At 42.1% G+C, this 14,658-nt stretch overlaps 1 protein-coding gene across 1 annotated transcript in view; it reads left to right on the top strand.

The window, feature by feature from the left end:
* Nucleotides 1-1,899: 1,899 nt before the first annotated feature.
* The window catches only part of SOCS7 (suppressor of cytokine signaling 7), a 46,821-nt gene continuing 34,062 nt past the window's right edge, over nucleotides 1,900-14,658 (top strand). The window contains exon 1 of the mRNA XM_077164601.1: nucleotides 1,900-3,059. Coding sequence (XP_077020716.1) covers nucleotides 2,083-3,059 — 977 coding nt within the window. The 5' untranslated portion in view covers nucleotides 1,900-2,082. The remainder of the gene's footprint in view (nucleotides 3,060-14,658) is intronic.

Genomic DNA, 14,658 nt, shown 5'->3' with positions numbered 1-14,658 from the left:
TTTTTTTTTTTTCACATGAGCAGGCACCAGGAATCGAACCCGGGTCCTCTGTCATGGCAGGCGAGAATTCTTGCCTGCGGAGCCACCGTGGCCCGCCCCTTCAGCATCTCTCACAGGAAGTTTGTAATGGGTTCCTAACTGGTCTCCCTGCCTCCAGTCCCACCTCCTTGGTCTTATTTGATCCTCATAACATGCCTACAAGTAAGCAAAACAGCAGTTCTTCTCCCTCTTTCACAGACCAGAAAACTGATATCTACTGGTGCTGTGGAGCTGGCTCATAGCGCCTTGTAAAAGCCAACTGTTAAATTTTCAGGAAACACAGTCACTAATGAAAACAAAAATATGCAAACTTATAAATAAATTATATTAAAAACAGAAGTCATAAAATCTCAACACTCATCACTTTCTAATTGTTTTACTATTATGTATGCTCAGGGTTATTTATATCTATTGTATCTGCATGATGGAACTATTTATGTGATAGGATGTTACTACTCATGTCTTCCTAGCTCTGAGTTCAAAATTCATGTTGAAATTAGCCAGAGTAGGAATACTTACACCATGGAAATCTGTAAATTCTACAAATCAGGGCTTTATTTATGGTTTTACTGATTGTTTAAACTTAGGCAAGTGATGGAGAAAATGTTAATTCAGATTTAAACTTAATGTGCCATGTGTAGCTGTTACATTGTGACTAGCGCAAAAACTGAGATATTTTCCTAGTATTTGAAACTGTTTTCCAATTTAGCAAATTAGTTACTCCCATCATTGACAATCCAGTTAAGTTGGTCTTTGTTTTTTACACTTTCCTCTTACATCATGTTCCAACCAAGCTCTTGAAAAGCTTCAGGTCCACGCAGCCCCAAGAACAAAGAACATATTAGGTAGAGAGTTAGGCATGGATTTTATTGGGATTTACAAGCAGAAGATCTTTCCTGGTGGCGGTTGTCCAGAAAATGGAAGTCAGTGCTCCACAAAAGGACGAGAGTGCGAAGTACAGCTTAAAAGCGTTTAGGACAAAGACATTCCATAGGGTATGAGAACTGAGTTTGAGCAGGGCCTCGTGATGCAGGGGTCTGGAAGTTTATCAACAGCCATCGGAAGGGCTTTTTAATGCTTTATGATACCATCTGTACATTAGTTTCACCCCCGAGGAGGTCTGATGACTTTTAGCTTCTGTCCTGCTCATTGCAGGCAGCTATGTGCAGTAACTTATTCTTAGTATGGAGGGGGTCCCAGCCCTGGGACTCCATATATTAACATAGACGGAATTATCAACCAACATTTATGGTGCAACTACAGTCCTTGGTCAATTGCAACCAGAGGTTGACAATCCATACAAGAATTTGGCAAAAATCAATGAAAACATCGTGACGATCAATTGCAATTTTATATTTTTATTATTTGTAAATAGTGAGCTACATATCCTTCACATCAGTAAAATGCATATGCCATCCCCATCTCTTGAGCCAGCTGTTAAACATTCAGCAACACACCACTAGGTCCAGAACACATTATTCCTGTAATCATCCAACAAATATTCACTGGCTGCCTGGGGGACACAGATTAATGATGAAATGACCGAGCCAAGGTCACACATCCCAAGCGGCATAGGCAGAGCGAGAACTAGAGGCTCTCTTCTACGACCAGACCAGGCTTCCTAGGGCCGCCTCACTTTACCGAGCGGGGTGAACAGGGCCCGGGCGCCCGGGAAGCGAAAAAGCAATGGTCGGGTCAATTGACCAACCACCAGCCGGTGAGCTAACGGCCAATTAGTGGTCCTTGGAGCGCGTAACGTCAAGCGCCGTGGAGGCCCCCGCGAGCGCGCCCTGAAAGAGAGGGGCGTGACTACAGCCTTCCGGAAATGACGCTAACCCGGGGGGCGGTCCTTGGCGGCGGCGGCGCGCGGCCTGGACTCGCGCTGGGCTCCGCGCGTCCCCCGCCCCCCTCTATGAGGCAGAGGCCGCGGCGGCCGTTCGCGCTGTCGCTCCGGGGGCCGCGGCGGGCGGGGCTCCGGCGGGGCCCGGCCTAGTCCCCACCCTAGCCCGGCTCGCAGCCGCCCTCGTTCCCTCCCTCTCCCCGATGCAGGGGGCCGAGCTACGGGATGGCGAGGCGGCGGCGGCGGCCGCTTCGTACCGCGTCCTGAGCCGCCTGCTCGGCTATGGAGAGGCGGCCCCCGAGCCAGGCCCGCCGCCGCCGCCGCCGCCCCCGGGCCATGGCCCCCCGCCGCCACCCTTCCTCGCGCGACCCGGCCCTCGGGGCTCTCGGCCGCCGCAGCTGATGGTTTTCCGCAACGTGGGTCGGCCGCCGGAGGAAGAGGACGCCGAGGCGGCCCGGGAGCCCGGACCGTCGGAACTGCTGTGCCCTCGGCATCGCTGTGCCCTGGACCCCAAGGCCCTGACGCCGGGCTTGGCGCTCGAGCGGGCCTGGGGCCCGGCGGCTGGACTAGAGGCACAGTTGGCGGCTCTGGGGCTCGGGCAGCCGGCGGGGCCGGGGGTGAAGACGGTTGGTGGGGGGTGCTGCCCGTGTCCGTGCCCCCCGCATCAGCCCCCTCCGCAACCCCAGCCGCCTGCTGCCGCCCCGCAGGCCGGGGAGGATCCCACGGAAACGAGCGACGCGCTGTTGGTCCTGGAGGGCTTGGAATCGGAGGCCGAGAGCTTGGAGACTAACAGCTGCTCAGAAGAGGAGCTCAGCAGCCCGGGACGCGGAGGAGGAGGGGGTGGCCGGTTTCTGCTGCAGCCCCCAGGCCCCGAATTACCCCCAGTGCCCTTCCCGCTGCAGGACTTGGTCCCTCCTGGGCGCTTGGGTAGAGAACAGCAGCAGCAGAAGCAGCCTCCCCCGCCCCCGCCTCCACCTGCGCCCCTCCGGCCGCTCGCTGGCCCTTCACGGAAGGGGTCCCTCAAAATCCGCCTGAGTCGCCTCTTTCGCACTAAGAGCTGCAACGGTGGCTCCGGCGGTGGAGATGGGACCGGCAAGAGGCCTTCTGAAGAGCTGGCTGCTTCAGCTGCGAGCCTGACAGACGTGGGAGGCTCTGCGGGCCGGGAGCAGGACGCGGGGAGGTGAGACCGTTTGGGGGGGGGGGGGGGCTGGATGAGAAACTTCCTTTTCTTGTGTCGTTTCCCTTTTTTTCTACTGCTAACACTTAACCCTGCCAAGTCTTAAGATGTGGTCTTCGTGAGGAGGCCTAAGGACTGAAGAGGGTGGCATTTCCCGTTAGATCCGGGCCAGAGCTAGTGGTAAATTATGGAAACAGTTTTCACCAAGAGTTCACACCCCAGGACATTTCACGACGGGTGTGCACCTCTCTAGTTTAGAGATGATTTGAACATACCCCTATGAGTTCCCTCCATCGCCATCACCCCCTTCAAGCTTTTCACATTTTCCAAGGTGTCTACCACTGCCCCTGGCAGGGCAATTGCTTGAGATGTTTGGCCTTTGGAACAAAAAGCACAGCTTGCATCTTGACCACTTTGCTTATTCTCTGTGTACCAGTATCCCACCCCTTCACACTCATCATAGAAATGATGTGGACTTTTGCATGACCTGCACTACTGAGTATTTTAACGTTTCCCGGTGTTCCCTTAAAGGTACTTGATATCTCAAGTATGTGTGCTGACTACTATCTGTGAGATTAGAAAACAGCTTTGCTCTCAAGCCTATACAAGAATTCTAAGTATGAGGTATGGGAATTGATACATAAATTCTAGGCCATTAGATGAAAATTCAAAACAGGTATCAAGTTGCCTGTTTTCCTGCATCTCTGAAGGGTGGGCTTCTCTCTTGTCATCCAGTGTTCTATCTGTAGTGTTGGTTTAGAAAGCTGTTGATTTTTTAAATTGATATTTATTATATATTCATACCATGTAATCATCCAAAGTGTACAATCAGTGGTTCCCGACACCATCATATAGCTGTGCAATTATCATCACAGTCAATTTTTGTGTGTGTGAAAAATGACATATATACAAAAAAGCAATAAATTTCAAAGCACATCACAGCACTTAGTTGTAGAACAGTTTTATTTATTTATATATATATTGTAATTTTTAATTGATATTTATTATATATTCTTGCCAAGCTGTCAATTTTTTTATCAGTGAAATGAGACTCCATTGTGGTGACTGCCATCGTGGTTTGTGCTTTTGGGTGTGTTCTTAGAAAGATTTGAAATGGTTTTGGGTGACTTTTATGATGGATTTCCGAGGCATACCAGTAACCACCAGGAAGCATGCTTATGAACAGGTAGACCAAAAAAAACTGATAACCTCACTGCACTAGAATTAGTTGGGGAACTTTTGAAAAGTTCAGTATGTCTGGGGGCCTAAGAATTTGAGCTTTAAAAAAGCTTCCCAGTTAATCCTGAGCCATTACTACCTGGACTGGGAACCACTAATCTAGGAACTTCTCTTTTCAAGGGAACTTGGGTCCTGCAAGAGGAAAGTGTGGGGCTGATTTGACTTTGCTGCTACTTCTGAACACCTGTTTCATGGGCTCATCTTGGAGACTGGGTGAAACTCATACTCCCTAGAGAAATCAATAGGTTGATGTGTGTTGTCCCTTGAGGTAGGCAGATATTTATACATTTGACTCCTAGTGAACTCATGCTGAGAGCTCAGGACTTGAAAAGTGTATGGCTGTTGAAACAGCTTTTTTTGTGTGGTAAACACTGCATTTGATGCTCCACTTATCATATGGATGAAATTTTCATCAGATGGAGGGAAGGCCAGATTGAAGCTGTAGATAATGACATAGGATAGATTGCTAATTTTCTTGTGGTTTGTCTTGGTCTTTGTTCCATATTGACTAGGATTTAGTCTAGTATTCCAAAGACACTAAATATGAGGTGTGGCGTGAAATTAGCTGCTATGTCTAATAGATTAGGAAGAAGAAAAAGCATATTACATTATACTTTTTTTGCCTTTGGAAGCAGAATTTAATGGTCTTTGGCTGCTCTGTCACCAACCTTCACACCAAGCACAATATACATTTTTGTTGCAGAGCAAATTGGGCTATAGCTCTGTAAAGAAGCTTAGTTCAGGGCACTGGAGAATTACATTTTTTGGTCCAGGGACTTTTTCTGATGAATTGGAGACGTGCTAGGTATTTGTGTATAAACGTTTGGTTGACTGCGATTAGGAGGCAGCATGTGTATAGAGAATAGGAAAAACTAGATTCCATTTAGAGCTCCAACATTAGCTGTGGGATGGGGCCAAATTTGCCTTCCTCATGTTTCTTTTTTTTGTCTAAAATGGGAAACGATTCCTATCTTGTTCCTGCCCTTATAAGAATTGAGTGAAGACAACAGAAATTTGGATAGAATATCGTGTGCTTTTTGGAGAATTAATAAGATTGAATTTGTAAATTTTTTTTATGCTTAGGATTTGGTGCTGCTTGTTAGCTTTTCCACAGCTTACTATGTGCCAGTCTTGCTGGCAGCCTCACAGCTGTGAGAAACTTGGTAAGTCTGGCCAAGGTAGTTGTGATTTCTGTGGATCTGCACCCTCTTTTAAGTCTGCCTTGTTAGGAGGAAGGATGAGTTTGGAATTTTAGCTTGTTCTTGCTTTGATTGGTAGGACCTGGAAAGGGTGAGAAATTTCAGTCTTCTGCCAAGGAGTATATGCCTTCCTCCTTATTGTTTCTGCAGTTAATTACAGGTCTCTGAGGTCTTAACTGTATAATTTGGGGCCTTTACAGTAACCTCTGGGCATCGTTCTTTTTGCTGTTCTCAACCCCTCCTTTTCTACAACAATAGACCAGAAAATACTTCCTACAATTGTTTTATAAGGCATAACAGTTCCCATATTTTAAGCAAACTGAGAGCTCCTTTCAGATGCTTTTGAGTCTGCTAATTGGACCTGATAGATGAAGTCTTAGGTATAGTATGAGTTAGTTTAGAGAACTCTTTTCAAGCGAAGGAGGAAGTGTACTTACCATCTAATCAGGTTTCTGTTCTGGGTTAGGCCCTATACACATATATTGAGATGCAGAGGTCTAGGCTTGATGCCTGTAGGCTTCAGTGTAGTGTAGAATTTCTATTTCAGGAAAACCTTCAGAGTTTCCTTGTCTATTTCACTTATGTTGAGCTGATTGTCTTCTTTTGGATTTGGTGAGGAATAGCATTTGATATGATCTTTTTGAATCATCACATAATATGCACTTATTTGGAAATAGGTACCTTGTATACTTTCTAGTACTTTGTTTTTACCTAGTTAACAGTTGAGGCTATTCCTGGCAGTAGTCATAATTGTGAGGTGGCGAAATCTATCTGTTTGGAAAAAAGGGAACAATTCTGGGAAGAGAAGCAGGCTTGTCTTGGCATCAGTCTGGGTCCCTGCTGTTGTGGACAGACTTGGCAGACATGAGAAACCTTTTCTCTGTTTCCTTGTATCTTCAGGTCTAAGGGAGTCTTTTTGAGTGATGGCATGATTCTTTGCTGAGAGCAAAATGATTTTATGGTGTGGTGAGGAGGTCCTGACTTTATGTTTGGTTTTGAGTCCATCAACCGTTGATCTTTTTAACTTTTTCCAAGAAGTGGTCATGGTTGGCAGTCTCTTTTGGAATGAGCTCCGTGGCTTCAGAAAGCTTTGAGTTTTGTGCCTTTTGCTCCTTAAAATTCTCCCACTAACATCATTCCTAAGATTTTAGACCTTGGATTGTGTCTCTTTGCTTTTCCTTGGAAGTTCCCTCCATAAGTTCTTTAGTTGGTTTATGGTAGAGTTTTGGATCTGACCTTGCTGCACAGATGTCTGTGTATTGGAACTGAAAATGAACACATGGTTTTTGTGCCTGTAGCCTATGAACAGACACTGGCTTATGATGTGTTAGAAATGGCACAGGCTGGCTGACTTGGCACTGTGTGCTTTGACAGGGGCAGAGGAACATTGGGACTGCAAAACCTGATGTTTGGACATCCTGGTTTGGAAGTTACTTTAGAAAAGAATATGTGTGAGTCTAAGGGTATCAGTATAAGGGATTTATGGATAAGAGAGAAGTAGGGCATTACTATTTCATTGTTTGTGTTTTAGGTTTTCAAGGAATTTGAAAACTGGCTAATGATTATATCTATGTGTTGTCATCCTGTCTAGTCTAATGCTTTTAATTCCTTTTAACTTACAAATTATTGCAATAGAATTAGTAATTTTTAAGGTGGAAGTGGACAGAGGCATTCTGGCTCTTTGTTACTTGCAGCACAGGCAGTACATGGCTGACGCAAAGGACTGCCAGCTTCAGGTGGGGAATAGTTTACCTAAGGTCTACTGCTGATCCTGTCCTGTTCTGCTACGTGAGGCCTGGCCTATCAATCCCTATCCCATCCTGATGTCTTTCTGCTGTTAGGATGCAAGTGATCCACCTGCAAGAATACAGTGATATAACTTTGTACTTCACTGCTTGTCAGGGTGATCTGGGGAGTAATAAAATAACATAGAAAATTTTAACATTATCAGGTCTGCAGACCCATGAGCCTGTATCATTCATGTCATGTTACTCTCAAAAAAAACAAAACAAAAAAACAGCACATCTAGAGTTAGAATGGGCTTTTCATTCTAAAATGTATCATACATACAAAAGGAGAATATGAGCCTGCTCCAACCAAGAAGCAGAGTAAGACACTTCAGGCCTCTGTCCCCCCATAGAAGCTTTGAAAAATGCAAGAACTGGCAAAAAAAAAAAAAAAAAAATTTCTCAAAGCTCTAGAAAGCTATTAAAGGACTGAAGTAAAAGGATAAGAAGTCTACTTACAAGCACTAGGATCTTGTGACCCTCTGGCTGGCCCCTGCCCCATTCCATTATCAGCTCAGCGCAGAGCTAGCCTACACACCCAATGTAGATACCTGGTCCTGGTCCAGAGGGAGCAGAATAATGCCTGTGTACACACTGGGAGCTTGTATGTCTGGTTCAATCTGGCTTTCGGTGGCTAAGAAAGTAGCCATCCCAGAACTTGTCCTGAGTGTGGAAGACACTGTACAGAGCTCTCCACAGAACTGTGGGCTGCTGGGGCAAGGGATTGCTGCCTGTAGGACATACAGTGCAGTGCCCAGGACTGTGAGGAAAGTGTTTCCTAGGGAAGAGGGAACATATGTATCTGTGTAAACAGCGTATTTCCTATGGCTACAAGCACATGCCCAAGTCAAGATGCATGAGCAGAACGAATCAGGGAGGTCCCTATCTTTGGCCTTGGAGCTATTCTCTAAACGTGTTTATGAATAAACCCTGGAAGAGAGCACTTGCATAGGTCAATCTGCAAAGACTGGAGAAAGTGTTTTCTTTCTTCCCTTTTTTTTTTTTTAAATTAGCTCCTTGAATTCAAGGGAAGCTTTATCCAAAAACTGGCTTAAAGTAACAGACACCTCAGTGTTTAAATTCCAGCAAGAACAAAATATTAAAATGTCCAGTTTTTAACAAAGGATTGGAAAACACACAAAGAAACAGGAAATGATGGTCCAGGGAAAGAAGATTAAAGCATTAGACCTGGGACATATCACACATAAACTTTTAAAAAATGGCACCAGTATGCTCAGAGCTAAAAGAAAACATTAGATAAATGTTTTTTCTAGAAAACAAGGAAATGTTAGATAAATACAAAAAGAACATCTGTAGAGAGTTGGAAATTATTTAAAGAAACCAAGCAGAGCTGAAGACAATATTAATAGAAATTAAATATTCCCTAGAGGGACTTAGCAGATTGCACCTAGCAGAAAAAAGAGTCAAAGAACTTAAAGATAAGACAATTGAAATCATTTGTTCTAAGGGGCAGAAAGAAGAAAGGATGAAGAAAAGTGAACAGAGCCTGAGAAACCTATGGGACACCATATGATAAATGCATTGTGGGGTCCCAAAAGAGAAAAAAGGGGCAGAGAAAATATTCAAAGAAATAATGACTGTTGGTTCCCAAATTTAAAGAAAGACATGAATATGTATGTCCAAGATGCTTAATGACCTCCAAACTGGGTAAACACCAATAGACTCCCACCACAGCTTATTACAGTGAAACTGTCTGGTGCCAAAGACAAACAGAATTCTGAAAACCGTAAGAGAGAAGCAACATGTCATATACAAGGGAGCCTCAACAAGATTATTTTTCATCAGGAACCACAGAGGCAAGAAAGACATATTTAAAGTACTGAAAGCAAAAAATTGCCAAGAATTCTATAACTGACAAAACTGTCTTTCAAAAATGAGGGGGAGATTAAGACATTCCCACTTAAAAGCTGAGGGAATTCATCACCATGAGACGAGTCCTACAAAAGAAAATCCTGCAGGTTGAAAGGAAAGGTCCCTAGATGATAGATTGACACAATATTAAGAAATAAAGATTGCTTGTGAGGGTAACAGCATGGATAAATATGTGCCAGTGCTATTATATTTTTGGTTTTTAACTCCACTCTTTACTTCCTACAGGATCTAAAAGGCGTGCATAAAGTGTAATGATAAATGAGTGTTTTGGTTCATAATATGTAAACATGTAATTTGTGACACGAACTGCATTAAAGGTGAGGGAACAGGGGTACAGGAACATAGATTGTATATGTTTGTATCAAAGCAAACACAATTATTGCAGATTTAGGATGTGAAATTAAACCCCTGGTAAATTTGAGAATATGTAAACCCTTAGAGATAGAAATTAGAGTACAGGTCGCCAGGGGCAGGGGAAATGGATGTAGGGTTTCTGTTTGGGGAGAAGGGAAAGTTTTATTATGGAAAGTGGTAAGGGTACTGTACTATTATGAATGTGATTAATCCTGTCGAATGGTAAACAATTGAGATAGGAAAGTTTATCTTGTATGTGTGCTTCCACAGTCAAAACCAAAAAAAGAAAGTGCAATTAAAAAGACAATGACAATTATATGCAACTACATGATCCTGGATAGGCTCTAGCAAGGTAGGAGAAAAGCAAAAAAGGGCATTATTGGAACATATGAAAAAATTGGAATATAGGCCAAGCTTTATATCAATGATAAGTATCTTGAACTTGCTGACAATTAAGGTGGTTAAATATGTGAATATCCTTGTTTTTAGAAAATGTACACAGCAGTAAAAGGAGTATCATATATACAACCAACACTTAAGTGTCCAGAAAATGGATTGATGATTAGACGAATGGATGGATAGATAGAATGATATAGCAAATGTGGCAAAATGTTAAAATGGTAGATCTGGGTATTTGAGTGGGGAGGTGCGGAGGCAAGGTATGTCGGAGTTCTCTGAATGGAGTTCATATTATTTTTGTAACTGTTCTAAAGTTTGAAAGTATTTCAAAATTAAAAATTAATAAAACAATGCAAAAAGAAATTATAGAAATTGCATGTGTTATATAAACAATAATGAAACATAGTTTAGCATTACTAAATTTAGCAAATAGAATGTAATCAATACCTTTGAAGACACTGTGTGTTCCTTCTGATTACGTTCCTTCCCCCCATCCTTACCTCCCAAATAGCTGCCATCCTCAATTTTATGTTAGTTATTCCCTTGCTTTGTTTTTAAAATAATTGTCTCGATTAGTCTTTTCATGGATGACCGCCATCAGAATGCTCTCAGGCCCCTTGAGACAAAAACTGCTTTGGGTTTCTAGTTAGGTGATCTCTCCCTGAAGAGAGAGAACCACCCATATTTATTATTAGCCTTTCAGCCTCTTAGACCCTCTACTTCCCAAGCTTTTAGCAATTAGGCCCCCTTATTTGCCAGGAAAAACCATCCTGGAGCTCTCATGGCTCTGCCTGAATTTAGATTCAAAAGTATTTCTTTTTCTAGGTCCTAGAAATTATGATTTTCTCCTTCAAAATGCCGGGGGCGGGGGAGAAGATGAGCTGAAGTGAGAAGGCCTCTGCAAGATACGTACATTTGGGTATTGCATTCTTCAGTGGTTGGCACTGAAGAGATTCGTCCCCAGCATGGGCAGATGGCAGAGTGATGCAGCTTCCTTTGAAAAGAGGCAAACAGCCAAATGACTAAGGTGTGAACCTTTTGAAAGGCCAGTGCTTTAGGTTTCCACTTGGTTGAGCTTAATATTGTACCCACAAGTAAGCCCCCCCCCCAAAAAAAAAATCTTAGAAAGTACTTCAATAGTCTTAAAGTTCATGTCCAGTAGAATTGACTCTCCATTCCATCTCTCTCTGGGATGCTGTAACTAAGCTGCAGACAGTTGTGAGTAACGACAGAAACAGAGGGACTGTGTGTGATAGTGCCTTATTTTATTATTTTTTTAAAGATTCAAAGATCTGTGATTAGACACAACTGCTGCCCTAATCAAGAGGAGAAACAGACAAAATATAAGATAGTGGAATATGTCCATCACTAGATGAAGCCTTTTCAAGATATAGAGAGGCAGGAACAACTTATTACAGGGATTGAAGAGAGTAGCAGCTCAGGGAAGATTTCCTAGGGATTTTTTTTTTTTTTTTAGCTTTATTGTATAATATATACAAAGCAAAGAAAGAAAAAGGCAAAGTTTTCAATGCACTCTTCAACAGATAGTTACAGGATAGATCCCAGGGTTTGTCATGGGCTACCATACCATCATATCAAATTTTTCCTTCTAGTTGCCCCAGAATATAGGAGGCTAGAAGGAATAAATATTTTTTTATCATCACAATCAACTTTTAAATTTTTTTTTGTGAAAAATGCCATATATATAAAAAAGCAATAAATTTCAAAGCACAGCACAACAGTTATTTGTAGAACAGATTTCAGAGTTTGGTATGGGTTACAATGCCACAATTTTAGGTTTTTACTTCTAGTGGCTCTAAGATACTGGAGACCTCTTTAGGATTGGCTGCAATGATTTTGTTTGGGGTTTGGCAAGTTATGATAGCTAGCAATGTCTAACTGAAACTTGTGTAAGGGTTACATCCAGAGTAGCCTCTTAACTCTATTTGAACTCTGTCAGCCATTGATAGTTTATTAGTTACATTTCTTTTCCCCCTTTTGGTCAGGATGGAATTGTTGATCCCATGGTGCCAGCCAGCCAGGGCTGGACTCATCCCTAGGAGTCATCTCCCACGCTGCAGGGAGACTTTCATCCCTGGATGTCATGTCCCATGTAGAGGGGAAGGCAATGATTTCACTTACAGAGTTGGACTTAGAGAGGATGAGGCCACATCTGAGCAACGAAAGAGGTCCTCCAGAAGTAACCTTAGGCATACCTATAGGTAGGCTAAGCTTCTCCACTACCTACGTAACCTTCACAAGAGTAAGCCTCAAGATCAAAGGCTTGGCCTATTGATTTGGGTATCCCTAATGTTGACACAGTTATCAGAGGATTCCCTGATGGTAAAGTTTAATAGTTCCATATTTTTTCCCCTGTCCCTCAAGGGACTTTGCCAATACGTCTTTTATAATTTTTTTTTTTTTTTTTGGCATGGGTAGGCACCAGGAATCAAACCCAGGTCTACGGCATGGCAGACGAGAACTCTGCCTGCTGAGCCGCCTTGGCCTGCCCAGCCAATACTTTTTGATTATCTGCTTAATATATTCTGGGATGTATCCAAGCATTACATTAAGCTATACACAATTAAAGGCCCTTATTCTTATTCTGGGCTCCCTGTGTTTCAGCTGCTCAAATAAACTAGGTTTATTTGACAGGTTGAGTTAGATTATGTGTTACAGAAAATTTAGGTTCTGGACAAAATAAACCTTTCTTCCTTTGGTCTCAAAGAGTAGGTGCGGTTCTAAAACATAAATAATGTCTTCCTTACCCATGTGCTGAATTCCCTTAATCCCGACCTGACTGGCTTCATTCTTATCTCTAAATACCAGGTTATACATATATAAAACAGCCTCTTAAAATCCAGAAATAATAATTACCACTCTGGACTAAATATGTCTGCTATAAGAGTTTATAATCTAGGCCTGTTTTCTTTTTTTTTTTAATTAAAAAAATTAACAAAACATTGAGAAATCATTCCATTCTACATATATAATCAGTAATTCTTAATATCATCACATAGTTGCATATTCATAATTTCTTAGTACATTTGCATCGATTTAGAAAAAGAAATAAAAAAACAACGGAAAAAGAGATAAAATGATAATAGAGGAAAAAAAAAAAACTATACGCACCATACCCCTTACCCCTCGCTTTCATTTACCACTATTTCAAACTGAATTTATTTTAACATTTGTTCCCCCTATTATTTATTTTTATTCCATATGTTCTACTCTTCTGTTGATATGGTAGCTAAAAGGAGCATCAGACATAAGGTTTTCACATTCACAGAGTCTCATTGTGAAAGCTATATCATTGTTCAATCATCATCAAGAAACATGGCTCCTGGAACACTGCGCTACATTTTCAGGCAATTCCCTCCAGCCTCTCCACTACATCTTGAACAACAAGGTGATATCTACTTAATGCGTAAGAATAACCTCCAGGATAACCTCTCGACTCTGTTTGGAATCTCAGCCATTGACACTTTGTCTCATTTTACTGTTCCCCCTTTTGGTCCAGAAGGTTCTCTCAGTCTCTTGATGTTAATTCTCAACTCATTCTAGGGTTTTTCTCAGTACTTTGATGCTGAGTCTCAGCTCATTCCAGGATCTTTGTCCCACGTTGCCAGGAAGGTCCACACCCCTGGGAGTCATGTCCCACGCAGAGAGGGGGAGGGTGGTGAGTCTGCTTGCTGTGTTGGCTGGAGAGAGGGGCCACATCTGAGCAACAAAAGAGGCTCTCTTGGGGGTGACTTTTATAGGCCCGTTTTCTTATAAGCATTTTCTAAAGGAGGCCATACAATGATTGTTCTTTCATTTCTGGCTTAATTTGCCTTACCAAGTGTCCTCGAGGTTCATTCACATTGTTGCATGGATAGTGCCTTTTTTGTAGTCACCTTCCCAGTGTGCTGTGAGTGGGGTGTTCATACTGTGCGTTATCATTAGACTCCTCTATTCTTAGCGTTGAGGATAAGTCAGGTTAAGGAAATGACCAGAGTCTCAGGTACTGCTGAGTGAATTCTTCATGGTACAGTTTCAAGTGAATTCTGAGAAGCTCACATATGTATATTAAAACATAAGCTCATGAACATTTAAAAAAAAATTTTTATTAATAAAACCAATCAACATACCGTGTAAACATTTTTTCTTCACATAGCTGTATATTCATCATCATGATCATTTCTTAGAACATATGCATCAACTCAGCAAAAGAAAAGAAAACAAAAAAAATTCATACATACCATACCCCTCCCCCACCCCTCCCCCATCGATCAACAGCATTTCAATATACTAAATTTATTTTAACATTTGTTTCCCCTATTATCCATTTATTTTTTTATTTTTTATTAATTAAAAAAAATTACAAGAAACACAAACATTCCCAACACATACACTCAGCAATTCACAATATCATCACATAGTTGCATATTCATCATCATGATCATTTCCCAGAACATTAGCATCAATTCAGAAAAATAAAAAGACAACAGAAAAATATAACAGAAAAAAAAAATTTTACATGCCATACCCCTTACTGATCCCTTTCATTGATCCCTAGTATTTCAAACTAAATCTATTTTAACATTTGTTCCCCCATTGTTTATTTTTATTCCATATGTTCCTCTCATCTGTTGACAAGGTAGATAAAAGGAGCATCAGACACAAGGTTTTCATAATCACACAGTCACGTTGTGAAAGCTATATCATTATACAATCATCATCAAGAAACAT

This window comes from Tamandua tetradactyla, chromosome 6 (genome assembly GCF_023851605.1).
Source record: "Tamandua tetradactyla isolate mTamTet1 chromosome 6, mTamTet1.pri, whole genome shotgun sequence".
Lineage (NCBI taxonomy): Eukaryota > Metazoa > Chordata > Mammalia > Pilosa > Myrmecophagidae > Tamandua > Tamandua tetradactyla.
Note: the sequence above shows the minus strand (reverse complement) of the source record. Positions and strands in the feature narration are given on the sequence as shown.